The 20691-nt window shown below is 37.0% G+C and overlaps 1 protein-coding gene across 3 annotated transcripts in view; it reads right to left on the bottom strand.

Moving 5' to 3' along the window:
• LOC117973153 (low-density lipoprotein receptor-related protein 2-like) overlaps window positions 1-20691 on the bottom strand; it is a 63007-nt gene that overhangs the window by 38184 nt on the left and 4132 nt on the right. For all 3 annotated transcript variants that reach the window (XM_059032279.1, XM_059032280.1, XM_059032281.1), the window contains exons 2-15: window positions 11876-11983; window positions 11643-11765; window positions 11222-11338; window positions 9276-9386; window positions 8597-8710; window positions 8123-8239; window positions 7507-7650; window positions 6632-6751; window positions 5775-5903; window positions 4962-5131; window positions 2166-2389; window positions 1172-1378; window positions 603-805; window positions 39-179 (exon numbers count right to left, since the gene is read on the bottom strand). In XM_059032279.1, coding sequence (XP_058888262.1) covers window positions 39-179; window positions 603-805; window positions 1172-1378; window positions 2166-2389; window positions 4962-5131; window positions 5775-5903; window positions 6632-6751; window positions 7507-7650; window positions 8123-8239; window positions 8597-8710; window positions 9276-9386; window positions 11222-11338; window positions 11643-11765; window positions 11876-11983 — 2028 coding nt within the window. The remainder of the gene's footprint in view (window positions 1-38; window positions 180-602; window positions 806-1171; window positions 1379-2165; window positions 2390-4961; window positions 5132-5774; window positions 5904-6631; window positions 6752-7506; window positions 7651-8122; window positions 8240-8596; window positions 8711-9275; window positions 9387-11221; window positions 11339-11642; window positions 11766-11875; window positions 11984-20691) is intronic.

The following is a 20691-nucleotide window of genomic DNA, read 5'->3' as shown; positions in this document are numbered from 1 at the left end:
TTATAAATAAATTCAGGCGTTTAAATACTCTCACTTACCCACGCAGCGTCTCCCATCCGGATTCAAGTCGAACCCCATTCTGCACTTACAGCGATATCCAAGGCCGTCGTTGTCTGTTCTGTGGCTCAGTACACAGATCTGCTGACATCCGCCATTGTTATTTCCACACGGACTTCTCACTATTCACAATAAAAAGAAAGATTAGACACTTGAAACAAGTCGTAAATGTGCACAGTCATTGTGTTGCTTTTACTGCTGCTAGTCCAGTGCTTATACAATGCATTATTTGCACCATACTTGATAATATCTAGGTGCTGTTAACCATGTTTTCACTATGTTTTATTCCAATTTGCTATAAACACATATATAATCAAACAACATTATTATTATCATGTCTTCAACAATAGCAATACTAAAATATTGTGTATTCACAATATCCTCCTGCGACCCACCATACACAATAGTGTACAACGCAAAATGGGTTCTAGATGCACCCAGGGAAACACCCACAGTAGAATCTTGCAACATTCAAAAAAATAAAATCTTTAATGTTTGTTATAATTCGTCAAAAATCATTCGGTTCATACAATTTTTTAACTCACCATAAGGTTGCCTGAGGGAATGATAAACTGTTACTCCATATGGTCTCAGTGAAGACGGGAAGATAACCTGGGGATTGTTGTCAGTGAACTTGTCTGCCCTCATCACTGCCATTTTGGTCCAATCAGTAAAATAGACATAGTGCTCAAACAGGCTTACAGCAAAGGGGTGTGGAATAAGGGAACCTCCGTGCACAACAGTTTTCCTTGTGAAAGGGAAAACAAATAGATATCAAATTAATTAATGAAAAACAGAAGCGTAGGCCTACATGTTTAATGTTTTAACCTTAAAGACATAATATACTGAATACCTACAATACATTGGTAACATACTTGTTCTAAACTATAAAGGTATTGACACATTTACATCAAAATGTATTTAAATCAGTTTTTTGGTTTTGTTGAGAACATGTTTATCCCATATTTGGCATCCTCAGTACCATATTCTGTCAATTTGTGTTTTTTTTTTTATAAACAGAAAGTCCAACTATTTAGACACAGGAATTTGGAGAAGTGGTTTCAGATATTCTAAAATATAATACAATGAAATACAAATACTTTGTATTGTTTACCTATGTAGGCCGTCATAAGTTATCGTCTCGACATAGTCATAACGACTGTCAACCCAGTACACTCTCTTGGAAACGATGTCCAGTGTTATTCCGGCAGGCCAGCCCAGCTTAGACTTGACTATTTCATAACGGTTTGTTCCATCCATGTAGGCTCTCTCGAGCCCCGGCTCCCCAGTAAGACTGTCCCAGTCTGAGAAAAACAAGTAGCTAAGTGGAGAAAGAAAACATGGTCAAGAAAAGCTAATTACATTGTGTACTGTAGGCTACACAATAAAGACAATTCTAAATATATGTATGCATACTTATAGCATCTGTTTGTATGAACTCTGTCATACAAATATTTGTGGACCTTAAAAGGGGATATTTCGTGAGATGACAACCATGACTCTGTGATAATGTCCTCCAATAAAATAGTAAAATCACTCAATTAATAAACATAAACTTGCATATTTAAGTATTTGCTAAAATATCATTTTTTATGCACTGATCATGTCTGTTTGTACCTACTGTTTTTCAGTCTGTCACACTGTACGAGGTGAACGCGATACCTGCTTTTAATCATCTTCAGATTTGTATCATTGATTTCTAGCCTTCTATAAACCTTTTGGATTGTATTTGGATATAGTCAGATAAACAAATATTTGCAATATGATTATGGGAGCCCTCTGTATGTGGGCGCACGGGTTGGTCTTGGAAGACAATGATGGATTGCTGGGTCTAGCAACAAAACTTACTTCACAGCCTCTTACCCCTTCTAACAATACAGCAACAAAAAAGGAGTTACAAGGAAACAGCAAAAAAGATATCTATCTATACACAGTGATTTTCAATTCCTAAATCAATCACATTCAACACAGGCAATACACCAAGCAGCTAAAGGAAATACAAATATTTACAATGCTTATTCAGTTGGAAGGATGAGCTTGTTTGGACGAACAACAACTTTAATTTATCTTGCTTTATTATTATTGCACCTTTAAAACCAGAGACTTACCCCACTGTGGGATCGACTGCAATTCCTCTTGGGTTCCCAAGGTTTTCAGCAATCAGTGTCACACGGTTCTTTCCATCTAAATCCACCATGTCTATTCTGTTCACACTTCCTTCCACAACATACAGTTTATTGTTTACCCAGTCCACAGCCAGGTTTTCAGGATAGTCAACTGATACATTTAAAACCACCTGAACATTGGAGCCATCAATATCCACAGAGAACACCTGCAAATCAAATAAAGCATCCTTGTTTAATGATTAGCATTTGGTGGCTGATTAAAATGGTAGGAAAAAAAGCATTTCTTTCTTGCATTTGTATAAGAATGTAAAGTGTTTGCAGGTTTGAATCCAGGCTATGTCACTGCCAACTGTGACCAGAGGTTCCTAGGGGGTGGCGCACAATTGGCCGAGCGCCGCCCGGGTAGGGAGGGCTTAGGTCGGCAGGGGAAACCACAGTTCACAGCACACCAGCCACCCCTGTATTAGATAGGGCGCCTGGAGTTCTGCAGTGGAGCCGCCAGATCTGTGTTGTCCTCTGGCACTATAGGTCTGGTGGCCTCGCTGTGGATCTGCAGTGTGAAAAATGACGGATTGGCAGGAGCACGTTTCGGAGGACGCGTGTTCCAGCCTCCGTTTCCCCGAGTCACCAGGGGGTTGCAGCAGTGAACCGAGATACAAATAATAATTGGGCATTTCAAATTGGGGAGAAAACTAGGGTTGAAAATTGGCGACGACTAAATTTATAAAAAAAATTGCCCCTATTCAGACACTTTCAGAGGCTGTGTGGTCCAGTGGTTAAAGAAAAGGGTTTGTAACCAGGAGGTCCCTGGCTCAAATCCCACCTCAGCCACTGACTCATTGTGTGACCCTGAGCAAGTCACTTAACCTCCTTGTGCTCTGCCTTTCGGGTGAGACGTAATTGTAAGTGACTCTAGTTGATGCATAGTTCACACACCCTAGTCTCTAAGTCGCCTTGGATAAAGGCGTCTGCTAAATAATAATAATAATAATAATAATAATAATACAAAGTAGTAACCATCATGTATGTAGCGTACATGTGAGCCAGTTTGAAATATTTATATTCACCTCCAGACTGACACAAAAGGGAGAAGTGGCAGTTTAGCTCTTGAGGTGCAATATAGCTTTTTTAATGGACAGGATACTCGACCTCTGCAGTGTATTCCATTATACAATACAATCACACTACTGAATTAAAATCCCTAACATTTTAGGGGTGTCTCCTTGGCAATGCTTTGTAAAGCCTGCCACTCAGATGGCACCAGTCTGGAAGTCTTTATCACTTGGCACACAGTGGGAATGCACACTGCACTTTGAAACAAGCCATTATGGTGTCAGATCCAGGAAACTGAAAAGCAGATTCAGTGGATTGCAGCTGAACTGATACAGAAACTAGATACTGTACACTTACTTTACTTGGTTTAAACTAATCATACTAATGCATTTTACAAGATAATGATTCATCTGCTTGAAGTCATCAAGTTAGCCATGTTGACATCCTGTAGTAAGGGGAGCTGATTCACAGAGGTAATCATCATACTGCTGACATGTCCGAGCCTTTCAGTTCTGTGGCTTGTGTTCAAACCAAGCACAGCTAGACCTCGAAGAGAGTGCCCCACGAATTAGCCAAAGAATGCATATAACTGATGGCCACGAGTGAAAACATATGGCAGGTTACTTTATACACGGTCAGGTTACATAAAATTACTGACAAAAATGTCAGTAATTATCGGAGCATCTGAAAGTTTTCTTGATTAAACATTTGGACTCAGTTCCATATACATGTCCCTCCCATTATAACACAGTTACTGGGAGCCAAGCAGTTTGACCATTATTACAAGGTAAGAAGGGACCAATCAAAGCAATGCATTTCCTTCATAGCAAGTCAGATTTCAGCACAATAAAGGCACCATCAGAAACAACAAGGTGTGTCTCTTAAAAAGTGATGAGGTTTGGTTTACATAAAACAAAATAGTTTTTTTTTTTTTTATGTCCCACAGAATATGTCACTAAACATGGAAGCAACTGAACGCAATTGAAATCTAAATATGACAGTTATAGTTACAATTATATATTCAATGCTTATATTTTCCAACTTCTATAAATGAAATCCTTTCCTATTTTCTCAAACAGACTGGCTTTACTTGGGAGCTCAGCCAAATGTGCCTTATAATCAAGATAGTGTTATAGCTGAGAGTTATAATGAAGAGGAGTGTAATATTAAAAGCTATCCAAGAGGGATCCACATAATAGAATGCTTTGTTAGAAAGAACAAATGTAACAGAATAGCCCAGCGGTTTTGCAGGATTAACTGAAAAATATCTGCAATACAATATTTGCTGGGGAAAGAAAGGCAAAGATAAGGACTCCGTGTAGCAAATGCAATTTGAAGAGCCATCAACACAACTTCATCTTGTTGAGTATATTTAATTTCAGATCTTGTTTTGAAAATCATTGTATTCATTACAGGAACCTCAACGGTAATCTAAAAGTGTGTTTGTCCAGGATGGAGAGGGGGAGGGTGCTGTAGTTTTAAGTAGCAATGGGCCTGATGCCCAGCCAAAGCTTTCAGCATTTTTGCAGCAATGAAAATAAAGCAGAGAAGGAATCTAGGGCCTGGATTGTGGCTCTAGAGATTTGGAGTACCTGTTTACCTGTTTTATGCAGCTCACTAAGTTTCAATTCAATACAAAATAAAAAATAAACTTGAAAGACTGAAATTAATGCAGCTGGAAACAAAATGGAAGAGACTCAGAAATACAGTCACTTGGCTACTTACCTTATTTTGAATGGTGTCTGTCCAAAAGACCCTGTGCAGGTAATAATGATAATCTACCCCAACAGCAATCCCGCGGTTCTGGGACTGCATCAGCGTCCGAAGACTGTGCCCGTGGATATCACCGATCAGCAGATCCCGCCCATTGGAGAATATCAGTGACGGTGCCCCCGCTAAAAGAGAAGACATGAGGCTCTTTAGTGGAAGGCATTGTATATCATATGTCATATGTACATTTGATAATGTGCCTCATGTGTAGTGTTGAAGTGAGTGGATCCCATTCACAAAGTCTTTACTCATTAGTTTTAAAGCCTGTTTTAGGCTGTTGTTGGTTTCTTTAACAATCACCTAGAACGTTTTATTTAATCAATTAAAACAGAATTTTAAAAAATAGCTCTGTGAATAAAAACGTTTTTACATAACTCTTCACAGTTCTATAATGCCCCTTGGCACAAAAGATTACACTTGTGAAATACATTTGATGTATCAAATCACTTCATCAACACAATAATGCAACTCTTTTCTTCTGCTGCGCTAAATGGCAGCTTCTATTTTCATTACCCTACTGTGAAGTAAAACCCCTCATAAGGTTGTAAGCAGAAAATGGTTGTCACATGGTCATTAGTGTATTTATTTTCTTTCTTGCACAGCTAAAGAGACAAAAAAAAAAAAAACATTCTCCAGGCAACAATGCAACAGAAAGCAGCATACAAGGTCAAAAACCTGTTGGCATCAAAAATTGGCTGACAGTTAAGGGTTAGCTGTTTTTGAAGTATAGTTAGGCTACATGCCCAGACTGAACTCATGGTTACTTACATGAAGTGTTAGCTCTGCAATGTCTGTGTTGTTCCAGGACATATCCATCCTGACAACTGCATCTGTGACTGCCAATTCTGTCTTCACACAAGTGGTCACAAACTCCCCACATCTTACAGTCATCAAAATCTTAATACAAAATCAAAACATAGATCACTCACACCAGGCTATAGTTACATTTTTTTTATTTTATTTTACCAATTTGTAAATGTCTTATTTATGATTTTAATTATCTCACTAAGCCACCTAGTTTTGTACTCCTCCTCCTCCAGGTTAGCTGGGCAGAGACATAGATGTTCTCACTCTGTCATGCAAGGCCATGCTATTATCTGCTAAACAATGTCTAAGCAGGGGGGATGATGTCCACAAGGCGCTTTTTTTTATTCAGTAAAGAAAGTTACAATGCGCTCCAACCTATGCAATGGTATGCAACTCTCTAAGACAAGTGACTGTGGAGCTGAGGTCGCTGCCAACAGTTTTTGAAACTGGCATAGTTCCTAAGTCCCCCTCCTATTGTTATTCCTAAAACAAGATCTTCTTTATTTGTCCTGATGTGACCAGGCTTGTAATCGCTCCTGTGATCCTTTAAACTATGAACTATCTGTATCAGACTTCGAATCAAGAGGGACATGTTTATTAAGAAGTACGGTACACTACATGATTTGAATTAATACCTTTAAACTGTTTAAAATATACATACATATATCTGTAATAATATTCATTATACACATATCTTGCTTTAAATTAAATGATACATACATAAGGAATGTTGTTTTATGCTTTTAAGGTATTTTGGAGAACAATTTGTGTTAAGAACAAAACTTGTCATTATGTTTCTTCTGTGTTTGAGCACATACCTGCACAAGAGCGGCTATCGTTGCTGTTAACTACATAGCCCAACGGACAATAGCACGTTCCACCAGACGGGGATGGGTGACAACGATGCTGGCAGCTTAGAGATGCACAGTTTACAATACCTGTAATTCAGAATACATGTCTTAATTCAGCCATTTGTATTTGAAATTTGACAACTTTTTATTCATGCTGATATTGCTTTTTTATATAGTTTTGAAACCTTTTTTTAAGTTATAAGAAAACAAGTGGAGGAATCAAGTTTGTTTGGGGAGGAAGGGGGGCTCGACAAATCATTTTGTGGCAGTGTGGCAGAGTGAAAGCCCTGCCAGTGCACAGGTGTGGGGAGTATTGGGCGGCAGGGAGAGGGTTAAATTCCTCCCTGCAAAAACACGTGGGGTTGTGGCTGGAGCCGTGAATTGAATAAGTGATTAAATGATTAATTAGGGTCTAGCCACAGGTGTATAAATAGGGTGCTCACAGGTGTTAGTTTAGAATTGTGATGGTGAAGGTGCTGTGCTGTGGTTTTTGTTGTTTTGTGTACTGAGTAAAATGTAAATAAATATGTGTGAGTGCTTGAACTGTAACGTTTCTGGTCTCTGAGTCTCCTTGCCGACGCGTCCTGTCACAGGATTATTTATTTATTTATTTTTGTTAAAAATAAGTACGTTTTTACATTTAGGATCACAAATACCGAACAAATATATTGTTAGACTATTTAAATTAAGAGTAAATTCCAGTTGGCATAGAATACTTGTATACTGTTTAAACTAGATTTGAATATTTTCCAATATATTTTATATATAAAACTGATTTACTCATTGATAGTAAAATATTGCAAAATGCATAGATTCATAAGCCATTCATTTGTTATACTCACTGCAGTTTCTGCCTGCTGTAGTGTTGGTTTCATCGTCACCTGAAGGACAGTCTGCAGTTCCATCACATAATTTTTCAACAGGGATACATAGCCCAGAGGAAGGACAAGCCCATTCTCCTGGATAGCACTCCCGATCTGATGATTCTAACGTGAAAAGACATTGCCAAGCTTTTCCTTAGCATATGATACACCACAACATAAATACACCACAACAGAACAGAACACCAGGAGGACTGCACTGTGCAACTGGCTTTTCATTCGGATTTCTATTTGTCATGATTGTATAAATAAAGAGACTTCAGTGAGTCTTTAGGGTGCCCTACCATATAAACTCAAGCAACCAACAACACATTTGTTAGATTTAATAGTAATCACCATGAAAGAGGGGCAAGTCAGAGAGAGTATGGAGTTATTCACTTTCCCACTCCTGAGGCAAGTCTGTTATTTGGGAGAAGACTATTTGTACTTTGCTTTGTTAATGTCTCTCTGTCTATGATGTTCCAAAAGAAACACTGTCCTATCTTGATATTGCCCCTAATCTCCCCGACTCTTAAGGGGGTGGATATGTCCACTTTCCCCTATAGAGTGAGCAGCTTCCTGAAACAAAGGATCGTACCACATCCTCTCTCATCCGCATTGTCTTCACAGTCATCATCTCCATCACAAAGCCAGCTCTGGTGAATGCAGCGCCCACTTGGACAAGTGAAGAAATTCCCTCTGCATGTTGGATAGACTAAATGAAAGAGAACATGAATAGGCTGAGGCATTCCATAATGAGCCTAAAAATAACAGTTTAGTCTTATTTTGCACTCTGCAGGCATTCATAAAACCCAATAGCACATTTTCTGAAGGATTAAGTAGATCAAACAAACGACTGTAACTTTTTTTTTCCTATTTAAATATTCTTGAAAAAAGGATTTAATACTTAGAAAAAGTACTATACCAAGTAAAACGATTATAAAGGTTACCATACTATAGTATTCTGGGCATTAGTATTTTTGGACACGCTGCCAAGTTAATATAAGTGACTGACATCTATCTTTTACATGTTTAGGCACATTCTTGTAGAACTGAAGGCTACAGTACGTACCACAGTTCTGCTCGTCACTCTCATCTCCACAGTCATCATCATGGTCGCAGGTATAGGCCTGTGGGATACATTCCCCATGGGCACACTGGAACTCATTACTGTTACATCTCTGAGCTGGAAAATGAACACAAAAAATAAACAGGTGCAAGGTATCAGTTAAAAAGTAATGAGACCCAACAGCACAAAATTAGTGAGTAACAATACAAGACACAATGGTAATCCTAACCAGTAAAAGAAAACAAAGCGAATTCATTACATTTGAAAACCTTACATAGACTACAGTGTTATTCACTATGTTTTGTTGTTTTTCAAACTCATTCATATGAGGAAGAGTGGTTTTGAGCTTGCTGAATAATAATAATTTCTTAGTTGCTACCAATCAAGGGCTTGTTTACTCATGTGACTCATAGGCAATTACAGTTAAAAGTTAGATACAATGGAGACGATTTTAATTACGTGTAGGTAGATCTGCATACTGTTGCCCTTTAGTTCTAAATTAATCCTGGAGGTGTTTTCTATCAGGCTCCAGGGGTGAATTTTGATCCATGCACGAACCTCACCAAGTACCATCTAAATATGGTGAATTAAGGTTTGACATTTAGCAACAGTATTTATATCCACCATGGTTAAGAATGAGATTCTTCATTATCATTTACGGAGGAACTCATGGTACACCTACTGCAATTGGTTTCATCTGATCTATCTCTGCAGTCTGCGAAAGCATCACAATGCTGGGTCCGGTTGTAACAGGCTCCATTTGCACATGTCAATTCTGCACACACAGGGTAGTCTGGAAAAGGGAATGTCAGCTTTTATTTATTTGTTTCTTTCTTACTTGCCATTTGCTCGTTAAACCTCTCTTTGTGGTGAAAAATAACCGACAAGATGTTTCAACAAAAGCTGTTAAGCTCTCAGCTGTTTTACAGGAAAAATGACAGGAAGAAATTCAATAGGAAGTGAATGTGATAAGTGTGCCCCCTAGGACATCCCGCTAACATAATTCTACTGATATTAATCTTAAAACAACACATTACTATTACAAACACTGTATAATAATAACTGGTATGAGTGAGGCAGTTACACAAATACATTACTTTGTAACTAGTGGTTTTGTTTAAAGAGCTAATGTACAGTATGACTACCTTGTGTAAGAAACAAAGACAGAATACTGTATGAAATCATATTCTAAAAAAAGTGATATGATCAAGTAAAGTATCTACATTTTTCATCAATAAAACAATCATAAATTCTGCAGTAATGCTAGAAGAAAGTCATCGGACAAATAAAGTCTTAATGATGTGCCTTTGTTGCTGTTGTTGGCCATTTTTATATTTCTCATGTTTGCATGGTGCCTAGTAACTAGTGAATACAATGAAGTAAAACTATAAGAGACTAATGTCATCAAAACACAGGCAAAGACCTAGCTGCATTGTTTGTATGTTTGATTAAGTTTATTATTACTATAATTTACAAATAAAAAGCATGTCCCTTTGTAAGGGCAGATTTTCAACACATTTGTTAAGAAGTACTTTACTATACTGACAGTGTGCTACTCATTTAATAGCCCACTGCCTCAACTTTGTACAGATTGTTATCTTAGCACTGGCACGGGCGGCTTTTACAAGACTCTAATCTCATTAACATAAAAGGGTCCGGAATGTTTGATCCATTTTATTACATGTTTAATTGTTGAGTTATTTTATACAGGTGGCACTTTGTACTTGACTGCTCTTTTAAGCCCCTTCGCCTCAAATGGGTTGATCCCTTATCTCTCCTGCAATATAAACCTGCCTGTTGAAATATGCAGGAGCTGAAGGACACTCAAAGTAGGCATTGCAATTTACAGCTGACTGCTTTACAGGTTTTGTATGAGACAAAGAAACTAAAGAAAAGATGCAGTGGCGATAAAATATAGTGGTACCATGGAACCCAGAGAGAAGCACTGCAGAACAACTCAAATGTTCCAGTGGATTGAAATTGGGTTCAGGTAGCCTCTTAAAACAGTTTGTATAGTGAGTAACAACAGTAAGAGGATTAGGTGAGGAAAACATTTCTCACATCAGCAAATGTGTTTGTTCTCAACATACTGAAATTGTATTTATTTCTGTAGGTGTTGGCTAAACATACAGTAAATACTCAGATAACGTGTTAATAAATTCATACATTTTTAGGCAGGGAAGTATTTTTCTTGAGGTTGAAAAACTGATCAACTGTTTAAGTTTAATGAAGAATATACCACTTACTGAAATGCAACGACACAAACAAATCCCATTTAAATATCATCAACTATTCAGATACCAACTGAATACCGGATGACCAAGTCAAATACCTACAGTATTCATATATTTACATCATATGCTTTACCTGGAAACACAGCAGTTTAACAAACATAAACACACGGGTAGCCTGTAACAGTAGAGGCCCAGTAAGCCACTACAATAATGGAATTGTAGCTAAACACCAGCTCACTAATCCATGAAAGAATCTGCAATTCTTTTCTGACAACAAGAAGCATATTGTGGCCATTTCTGTCAATCAGCAAGCCCCTTAATCTTACAAATTGATTAAAATGCCAAAGAAGCACGGGCCGAAAGGAAATCCAGTGTTAAGGACTGAAAGACTTACGGCAGCCTCTCTCATCCGCTCCATCCGAGCAGTCAGCGACTCGATCACACCTGTACTCCCCTGGGATGCAAGCTCCTTCAGGACAAGTAAAGTGCTGGCTAGAACACGTCCTACCAGCTGCACAGAAATCAAGACAGAGAAGAGAATTGTGTAGGTAACCTAGTCACTTCCATTATATCAAGTAGCATGTGTCTTATTAAGAGGTGTTTTCTTTAGATACTGTTATTTAACTTAGCTAAACAACGGCTGATAACTACTGCTGTCATTGAAATCAGTAAAATGTTAACCTTCCTGAGTTTGGGATGTTTTGCCTTTTTGCAGAGTAAAATGTACAGAAAAGGTATAAGTTAAGGATAATGTTTTCAAGTCTACAAATTATGCACCCCCCTCTCTCTGATCATTACAAGCAGGGAATACATACGACAGTGCTGTGTCTCATCTGACCCATCTTCACAATCCTCCTCATCGTCACAGACCCAGTTTTGAGGGATGCATTCCCCATCGCTCACACACTGAAACTGGCTGGTATCGCAGGTTAGCCGAGCTTAGAATACACAAGGAAATGATTTTCAGGTACAGTTAGCATTAATAAATACTACTCTTCAAACGCATGCAATATTCTCGTGTTTGGGTGATCAATAACGTTGTACTTACGACAGCCACTTTCGTCTGAATTATCTGAACAGTCAGCCGTTCCATCACATCTCCAATCACCAGGAATACAGCGGCCATTTCCACAGTGGAACTCTCCAGTCCTGCACCCTGCAGCCAGGTAATATGTTGCTTTAGTACACCAAAATATGATCAAGATCAAGATGCAGCACCATTAACTTAGAGAGACTGTCCCTCATTTGATCTGCTTTCAGAAATACAAATGTAACATAATAGGAATATAAATGTCCAATATTTTCTTCTGATAGAGTGAATGGCAAACAATCTTAACAACCAAAATCCAATTTTTATGAAAGTTGTCAGATCTCAGCATAATAAACTATATACATGTAACTCATGATATATGAAACTAGGACGTGACATCATGGCTTTCATAAAACAAAAAAAACGATCGATAAACATACAGAGAATAAAGATAACATTAAATTATATACAGGACACAGATAAATACAGTATTACATGATTAAAACAGCATGAATTTATAAATACACAAATTTGCAGGCACTATTTGAGATGTTGGCTTCATAGCCTTGCTACCTAAAGAGCCATAAATGAATTAATTAGTTATATGGATCCATAGATCAATTCAGTTATTTATTTATTTATTTATTTATTTATTTATAACTGTCCAAACACAAAATCACACCAAATGTTAGCTGTTAATTTGTTTTTAAGTATAATAAAAGCAACACCAAACAAAAGCAGTGAATAACATGTGGGATAAACTAAACAACTGTAATAAGTAATGTTACTTGTTAAGAGTCAGTCTAGTGTATCTGAATTCATCTCACAACATAGAGAACTGATTGAGCAGCATCAGCCTGATAGGGTTATATTGATTTACCTTCCTGAACGTTTTAAAAGTCATTACAACTAGAACAACAAATCAATATGAACAGGCTAGCAGATCTACGGATGGAATGCACCCCGTTGATTGTCTTGTGTGGTGACACCCTGATTTATTATGTATGCTGTAGCTTGTCAGAAACCTAATTTGGATAAATGGTGGTACCAAGTGGTACTGGAGCACTTACACCCAAATTCTTTGTGCAATGAAATGCAAGTTGGTGGTTGGTGGTGCAGGTCTAGGGTTGGTGGTCTAGGTCTCTTATCAACTACCTTTAAACACACTGACTCCCTTGCAAAATATGCACGAGAAGAAATAGCTGCATGATGTGAACAGCAACCACATGAAACAGCTCTACGAACATTCCTTCATTGATCTGAACGTTACATAGTAGGATCCACGGTTGAGTGCATTGAAAGAATATTTCCAGGCATTCACTTATATTTAATGCATTCAAATGCGTAGCTATTTTAGATATCTAGCAAATAAATAACAAAAATAAAACCTGTGTATATCCCCTTCACTCAGTGTGTGCACAATTGTACCATGTTAAGTTTCCTATCTATGTATGTATTTTATAATGCAGGGCAACTCCTCGAACTCCATAGAGTTCACACAAACTGTTTTAAAATTTCTAAAAATTACAATTAAAAAATCGTGACCGAAGGGGATATACCATTACTTTACCATAAACTTCAGGAAAAAGAATACATTAACTATAAGAATACATGCTATAAGATATCTAAGTACATCCAAGTCCACATATTTTGGATAGTAAATCATGCAAGTCATTCAGGCTTTCATTCAAATGTGTACCTGTGCCATGACTATTCAGCATGCCTATTAGGTTTCCTTTAAATGAGACACTAATCTTTCTAAATTTAAACCCCTAAACATTATTTTAGCCTCCACTGGCCTATGAACTTTTGAGCAAAAAAGAACAAACATACATGAAGTAGTAAAAGAGGCATTGTAGACTAGTGATCTAGAGGGATAATGACTTCAAATAAAAAAGGGGGAATAATTCTCAAACACATTGGTTAAGATAATGAATTTTACAACTAACATGAGCAGACTTGCATTATCTGTTAGAACAGTAAATAGTTAATACTTATAGACATGTTTTATATTCTACATAACACATTGCTTGTCTAATGCTAAATGGCCAAATGTATTGAAAAATAAACTTCATGGGCAACTCTTTTTAAATTGAAGATGTAATTAATTGACTTGAATGTATTGCTAAATGGATTTCAATTTCAGAAGCCAGTAAACAAAGTAAAACTAAACTTCTTAGTCAAACTCCTGCATTGAATAACAATTAGCTCCATTCAGTACTTCAAACTGACCTGTGGAGAACTGATTTCCAGACTAATCTACACACCTGTAGTGTATCGTCAAAACAACCTGAAAACAGGTTAAAAAAAAGAAAGTGCCAAATGGATGCCACACCAAACATACTTTAAGCCTGTGTGAAAAAAAGATCAGCAACCTCCACTGTTTAACTGTATTTCTTGCTCTTATTGTATTACTTGTATTGTAACACTTGAAATGTATTTGCTTACGATTGTAAGTCGCCCTGGATAAGGGCATCTGCTAAGAAATAAATAATAATAATAATAATATGTGTTTGTTAATTGTGAATTGCAGCACACTGCAGGAGGATGCGTTATGGTATTTTGCTGTACTACTGCAAAGTAGTGTGTACATTCCTTTTTGTATAACAATACCATACCAGCTGCAATGTTAACAGATTTATATTACAGCCCTTAAACAGTGAGTGGCAGGGTTTGGAAAAATATAGTGTTACACGTCCCCACGTGTTGCTACAACCGTTTAAATAACGTACCTGGAAAAGAAAAGCCAGAGCACTTGGTATATTTTATTTTTTTTCAATCGCTGCAGTGATCTAGAGGACAGATCTCAGTGCACTAGAGAAGCCATTGTGCAGTAGAGAAGCCATTTTGAAAAGAGCTTTGAAACAGACTTTAACGTTATAAGTGTAAAACGTTGTCAGGATGCTAACAATGAAAAGAAAAATTACAGGTACGTTATTTAAACAGTTGTAGCAACACATGGGGATGTATAACGCTATATGTTCTGGAACTCCGCTACTTACTCTTTAAAAGAAGCTTTAAATCAATGGCTTTTCTCTCAAATTGATTAACTGACACATTTCTTCATAAATATTTAACTATTTTCATTTAAGCAAAATTGCTGTTCACTTATTGTACTCCCTTAACTAATGATAAAATTGCCTTTAGTCATCTGAATGATGTGAACCCGAAGGCTGCAGCAGCAGATGTAATACAACGGCAAGACAAAAGGGCTACACAGTACTCAAGAAACAGAACAGACGTGGTATGTAACAAGATCACAGCAATCACTTAGATCATCATAGCTTACCATTTAGCGAAAAAAAGCATATCGGGGACTAGACTTCAGTGAATGAAGACCCAGAACTATCAAGACACAACTTTCACGGTAGTTCATTTACTGTTCTCTGTTGTTATCTTCGAGTTTAAGGTTTATACTGTTTTCTTTTTTGGCACTGTTACTAAATTTGAATAAGACAGAGGTTTAAATTAACCATATTAAATTGGTTTGATACGGTAATAAACAGTGAGAAATTAAGGGTCTGTTTTCGTTCCTCCACGAGAGCTAACTTTGCCCTTAATGCCTATTTTTGCCTGATGCTGGGAAGCTTACTCGTGCTTTTGTCTCATCTAGCATAGTTTATTGTAATGCTCTGTTAAAGTGGCATTCCTGTAAATGTTTTGCTTCAAGTTGTGTAAAATGCTGCTCTTGAGCTTTAAATAGATACAAAGTTAACGCCCCATTTAGTCCTGGCCTCTTCACAGTGGCTCTCAGTACAATTTGAAACACATTTTCAGATTTTGCTTTTAACTCATAAGACTATGAATTGTTTTTCCCCCCACATATTTAGCATTTGGAAGATGCAGGATTGCTGAGGCTCCCCATGATTAAAACACACATTAGGGGTGAAAGGGCATTTTGTTATTATGCCCAAGTCTCTGGAATTCCCTGCTGCAATCTGTCAGGTTCTCTGAGTGAGTCTGTCTCAGTTTAAATCCAGCTGAAGGCATATCTTTTTAAAATGGAATTTCTTAATTTGTTTTTGTATTGCTAAATTGTCAGTTGAATTATGTGTCCATTGATTGTTAATGACTTTTGACAACTGATAACATCATGTAGTAAATTACAAGTGAAACGACTCAGGGTTATGGATTATCTCATCTCACAATATAACATCTCTGGTAATTTCCTTCATAAATAACTGCTATTTGTTTTTCACTACAATATGAGTTTGAATTGTATAGCACAATGCTTATCTGTTTACAGCACCTGCTTTTTATAACTACTCAGACATCTCGATTTATTCTGGTGTACAGCATCTAGGACCTGTGGGCCTTAACCATCCAATAAGTGCTATCTAAACAGAAATTGTGCTTTAAAATCACTTAATGGGAGACGAATACAACTAGGTAATTTAAAAAAATATATGTACATTTGTAAAGGCATATATTTTTTATAATAATAAAATGGCATATCTAAACTCTTTTGCTAATCCAATAAAAAAAATAAAAAAACTTGCAAGTTACAGAGCAAGAGATTAGAAATATTTTAAAGCACCATTGGACTGCAGTTCAAAGGAAGGACACCATAAAGGCCTCCTAGCAACATTGGAGATATTCATAATCCCCATTCCCTATACATTAAGTTAACAGCTTTAATCAAGTTCTGCCAAAAAGCCATCAATCTTCTAACACTGCAGGCAGAGAACAAAGTTTTAAAACCTAATTTTCTCATTTCCTAATTTAACAACTGTGAGGTGCAAGGAAGGTGCAATTTGCAAAGGAATGTATTCCTAATGTTTTTTACTGCGTGGGCTAGTGCTTATGCTGTTCTAAGTTCCATATACAGGCGTGCTCAAATTTGTTGGTACCCTTACAGCTCATTGAAATAATGCTTCATTCCTCCTGAAAAGTGATGAAATTAAAAGCTATTTTATCATGTATACTTGCATGCCTTTGGTATGTCATAGAATAAAGCAAAGAAGCTGTGAAAAGAGATGAATTATTGCATATTCTACAAAAATATTCTAAAATGGCCTGGACACATTTGTTGGTACCCCTTAGAAAAGATAATAAATAATTGGATTATAGTGATATTTCAAACTAATTAGTTTCTTTAATTAGTATCACACATGTCTCCAATCTTGTAATCAGTCATTCGGCCTATTTAAATGGATAAAAGTAGTCACTGTGCTGTTTGGTATCATTGTGTGCACCACACTGAACATGGACCAGAGAAAGCAAAGGAGAGAGTTGTCTGAGGAGATCAGAAAGAAAATAATAGACAAGCATGGTAAAGGTAAAGGCTACAAGACCATCTCCAAGCAGCTTGATGTTCCTGTGACAACAGTTGCAAATATTATTAAGAAGTTTAAGGTCCATGGAACTGTAGCCAACCTCCCTGGGCGCGGCCGCAAGAGGAAAATCGACCCCAGATTGAACAGAAGGATAGTGCGAATGGTAGAAAAAGAACCAAGGATAACTGCCAAAGAGATACAAGCTGAACTCCAAGGTGAAGGTAAGTCAGTTTCTGATCGCACCATCTGTCGCTTTTTGAGCGAAAGTGGGCTCCATGGAAGAAGACCCAGGAGGACTCCACTTTTGAAAGAAAAACATAAAAAAGCCAGACTGGAATTTGCTAAAATGCATATTGGCAAGCCACAATCCTTCTGGGAGAATGTCCTTTGGACAGATGAGTCAAAACTGGAGCTTTTTGGCAAGTCACATCAGCTCTATGTTCACAGACGAAAAAATGAAGCTTTCAAAGAAAAGGACACCATACCTACAGTGAAACATGGAGGAGGCTCGGTTATGTTTTGGGGCTGCTTTGCTGCGCCTGGCACAGGGTGCCTTGAATCTGTGCAGGGCACAATGAAATCTCAAGACTATCAAGGCATTCTGGAGCGAAACGTACTGCCCAGTGTCAGAAAGCTCTGTCTCAGTTGCAGGTCATAGGTCCTCTAACAGGATAATGACTCAAAACACACAGCTAAAAGCACCCAAGAATGGATAAGAAAAAGATTGGGCTATTCTGAAGTGGCCTTCTATGAGTCCTCATCTGAATCCTATCGAACATCTATGGAAAGAGCTGAAACTTGCAGTCTGGAGAAGGCACCCATCAAACCTCAGACAGCTGGAGCAGTTTGCTCAGAAAGAGTGGGCCAAACTACCTGTTAACAGGTGCAGAAGTCTCATTGAGAGCTACAGAAAATGCTTGATTGCAGTGATTGCCTCTAAAGGTTGTGCAACAAAATATTAGGTTAGAGGTCCCATCATTTTTGTCCATGCCATTTTCATTTGTTTTATTATTTACAATATTATGTTGAATAAAAAATCAAAAGCAAAGTCGGATTTCTATTAAATATGGAATAAACAATGGTGGATGCCAATTACTTTTGTCAGTTTCAAGTTATTTCAGAGAAAATTGTGCATTCTTCATTTTTTGTGGAGGGGTACCAACAAATTTGAGCACGTCTGTATGTGGTTGTCACTGTGCATATAAATGAAAGGTTTGTTTATTTCACAGCGTTAAAGTTTTTGACTGTATAAGATCGTTTTACTCAGGTGCTCAAAATGGGGTTCTTTTCATAATCCTAGGCAAAGGGTTCCTTTATCATTAAGTCATGAAAGTCCTGCTGTTTCAGTTACTGGCACAAGGGCCATTCATGGTTACAGTAAGGGGCATTGCCTACTATGAAAGGGCTGCTTTAGATAGGATTATTGCTATTTAACTGTAAATCGCATTGCTGTACTAAATATCAGCGACACATGAAAACACAGGCTTGATATCGAAGAAAGCAAACAACTTTTTATTTTTCAGTTTCCTCTGTGAAGTTGGATCTTATTAGCAAAATTAAATCTAAAGTAAGCAAGCTGGCTAAAAAAAAAAAAAAAAGCTTGAACAAATGAAACAAAGGGAAGCACCCTAGGAATTTTCATAAGAAAGAAGCCTCCTAATGGGCCTGGGGATGCTGTGAAATTGCAATGGGACAATGGAAAACCCAGCATGAAAAGTGGCTAATAACTGGATGTGTCAACATGCTAAGAAGGCGCAAGAGATGGATGACAAACAGTCTATAGTACAGTGAACTTTCCCTGAACACAGGACAGGCATGGTCTCTGATGCACTTGTCTTCCTCTGCGTCTCTTTCTAGTAATCTCAGTACTGAAAGTTTTTTTTTTCTTCTTTCATCAATTCCAGCACTATGCTGTTTTAGTGTATTCTGTCTCTAACCCTGAATGTTCACAAATAATACTGCTGGCAGCATGGAGCGTTTAGCTGGTCTATGTTGTCAGAGCAGACTGCTGCTTCTTGTTTCATATGTAAATGAAAGTAACAGAATGCAGTCAATTGCTAGACAAGATAATGTAGCTTTCGGAGTGGCACAAACAGAAACTGTAAAGTCGACATAATATTTTAACAGAAACAGTTCTGGGTGAGATATTAACCAACCACAAAACAGGATTCTAAAAATGTTCTTCTCAAGATGAATGGGGAAACAAACATCCAAAAATGAGGTTGTGAGTATTTCGTTTAGCTGTGACACAGTATATTAAGAAATGGATTCATACATGAAACACTTATTTAAGATATGATTTTTACTTGCATTCACATTATTTATAAGTGTTCTATATAATTCCTTCAAAGCTTCTAAAAGCACCCATTTTATGGAGGCTACAGTTAATCTACTTTTGTGACACTTTGTTATTTATACAGTTATTTAACCATTGTTTCTTGTGAATGCAATTACATGTTGATGATCACATTTTACAGTACCATATATGTATTTTTTTCTAGTATTTACCTTATTTGGAATATGTGGCTGTTTTGCATGTCAAGTACTTGTGGCTAATTTACAAAAATGGTTATTTTTTAAACATATACTCTTTTTCCTGTTACAAAAAGACAAACATACGCTAATAAATTTTTATAACCCTGGAATGCTAATAAGTGATATTGTACTGCCAAATGTCTTGATACTGATGGATTACTTTTTTGTAATAACAGTTTATCAGACTGTAACTATCAAGTCATTCAGTCTTTTATTTAAAATAAATGTTTTTTCTAGCAGTATAAATATGAGCTTATATTTACCTTTAAAAATCATAATAAAACATGTAAACAATAGATCAATCACTTATAAAAGCTACTATAGTATAAACTGTAACCAACAGAGCTAATTTAAAAAATGCATTCTACTGTCTGATATACATTCTATTAATATTAATTATGTTTCCTGGATAATAAATAATGCCTTCCATCATGGATTAATTAATACACAACTTCTGTAGTTGTCAGTCTTCCTCAGAAATTGCCCAGTAGGCTGCTTATTTTGAAGGATTTGTGTTGCTGAGGTACAGTTACAATCCCCAGATAACTTCAAAGAAACAGCTCACACTGCAAGTGTGAAAATATTTCTATAAAACGATTATTTTACATTCATTTTGGAACAGGTGTTAGTGATCCTTTTTTTTATATATTTTGCTCTTTACTGCACGTGTATTTCATGATATAAATGATAATGCTAACATGGAAATGACTAGTTACCATATAGATAGACAGAGTGAGTGCTTTCTAAAGCACTTGTTTACAGCAAAAGGATTATGACTTTAGTTTGTGCCAACTGTGCTAACTTCTGGTCAGGTTTTTAAACTACAGCAATGACAGTATTGCGCCAGAATTTACATTGAATTGAAAGTTACACTGACGAATTGTGATGACTAAAGAGAAAGACTCAAATTGCCTACATCCTCTAAAGCAACAACAAATTCCAGATTATGTCTCTCACAAGTGCTGTCTGTTCTTGTCTTCTAAGTATCATAAGCAAATGTGTGCATTTAAATTTACATATGTG

The sequence above is a fragment of the Acipenser ruthenus genome, chromosome 10 (genome assembly GCF_902713425.1).
Source record: "Acipenser ruthenus chromosome 10, fAciRut3.2 maternal haplotype, whole genome shotgun sequence".
Taxonomy (NCBI): Eukaryota; Metazoa; Chordata; class Actinopteri; order Acipenseriformes; family Acipenseridae; genus Acipenser; species Acipenser ruthenus.
Note: the sequence above shows the minus strand (reverse complement) of the source record. Positions and strands in the feature narration are given on the sequence as shown.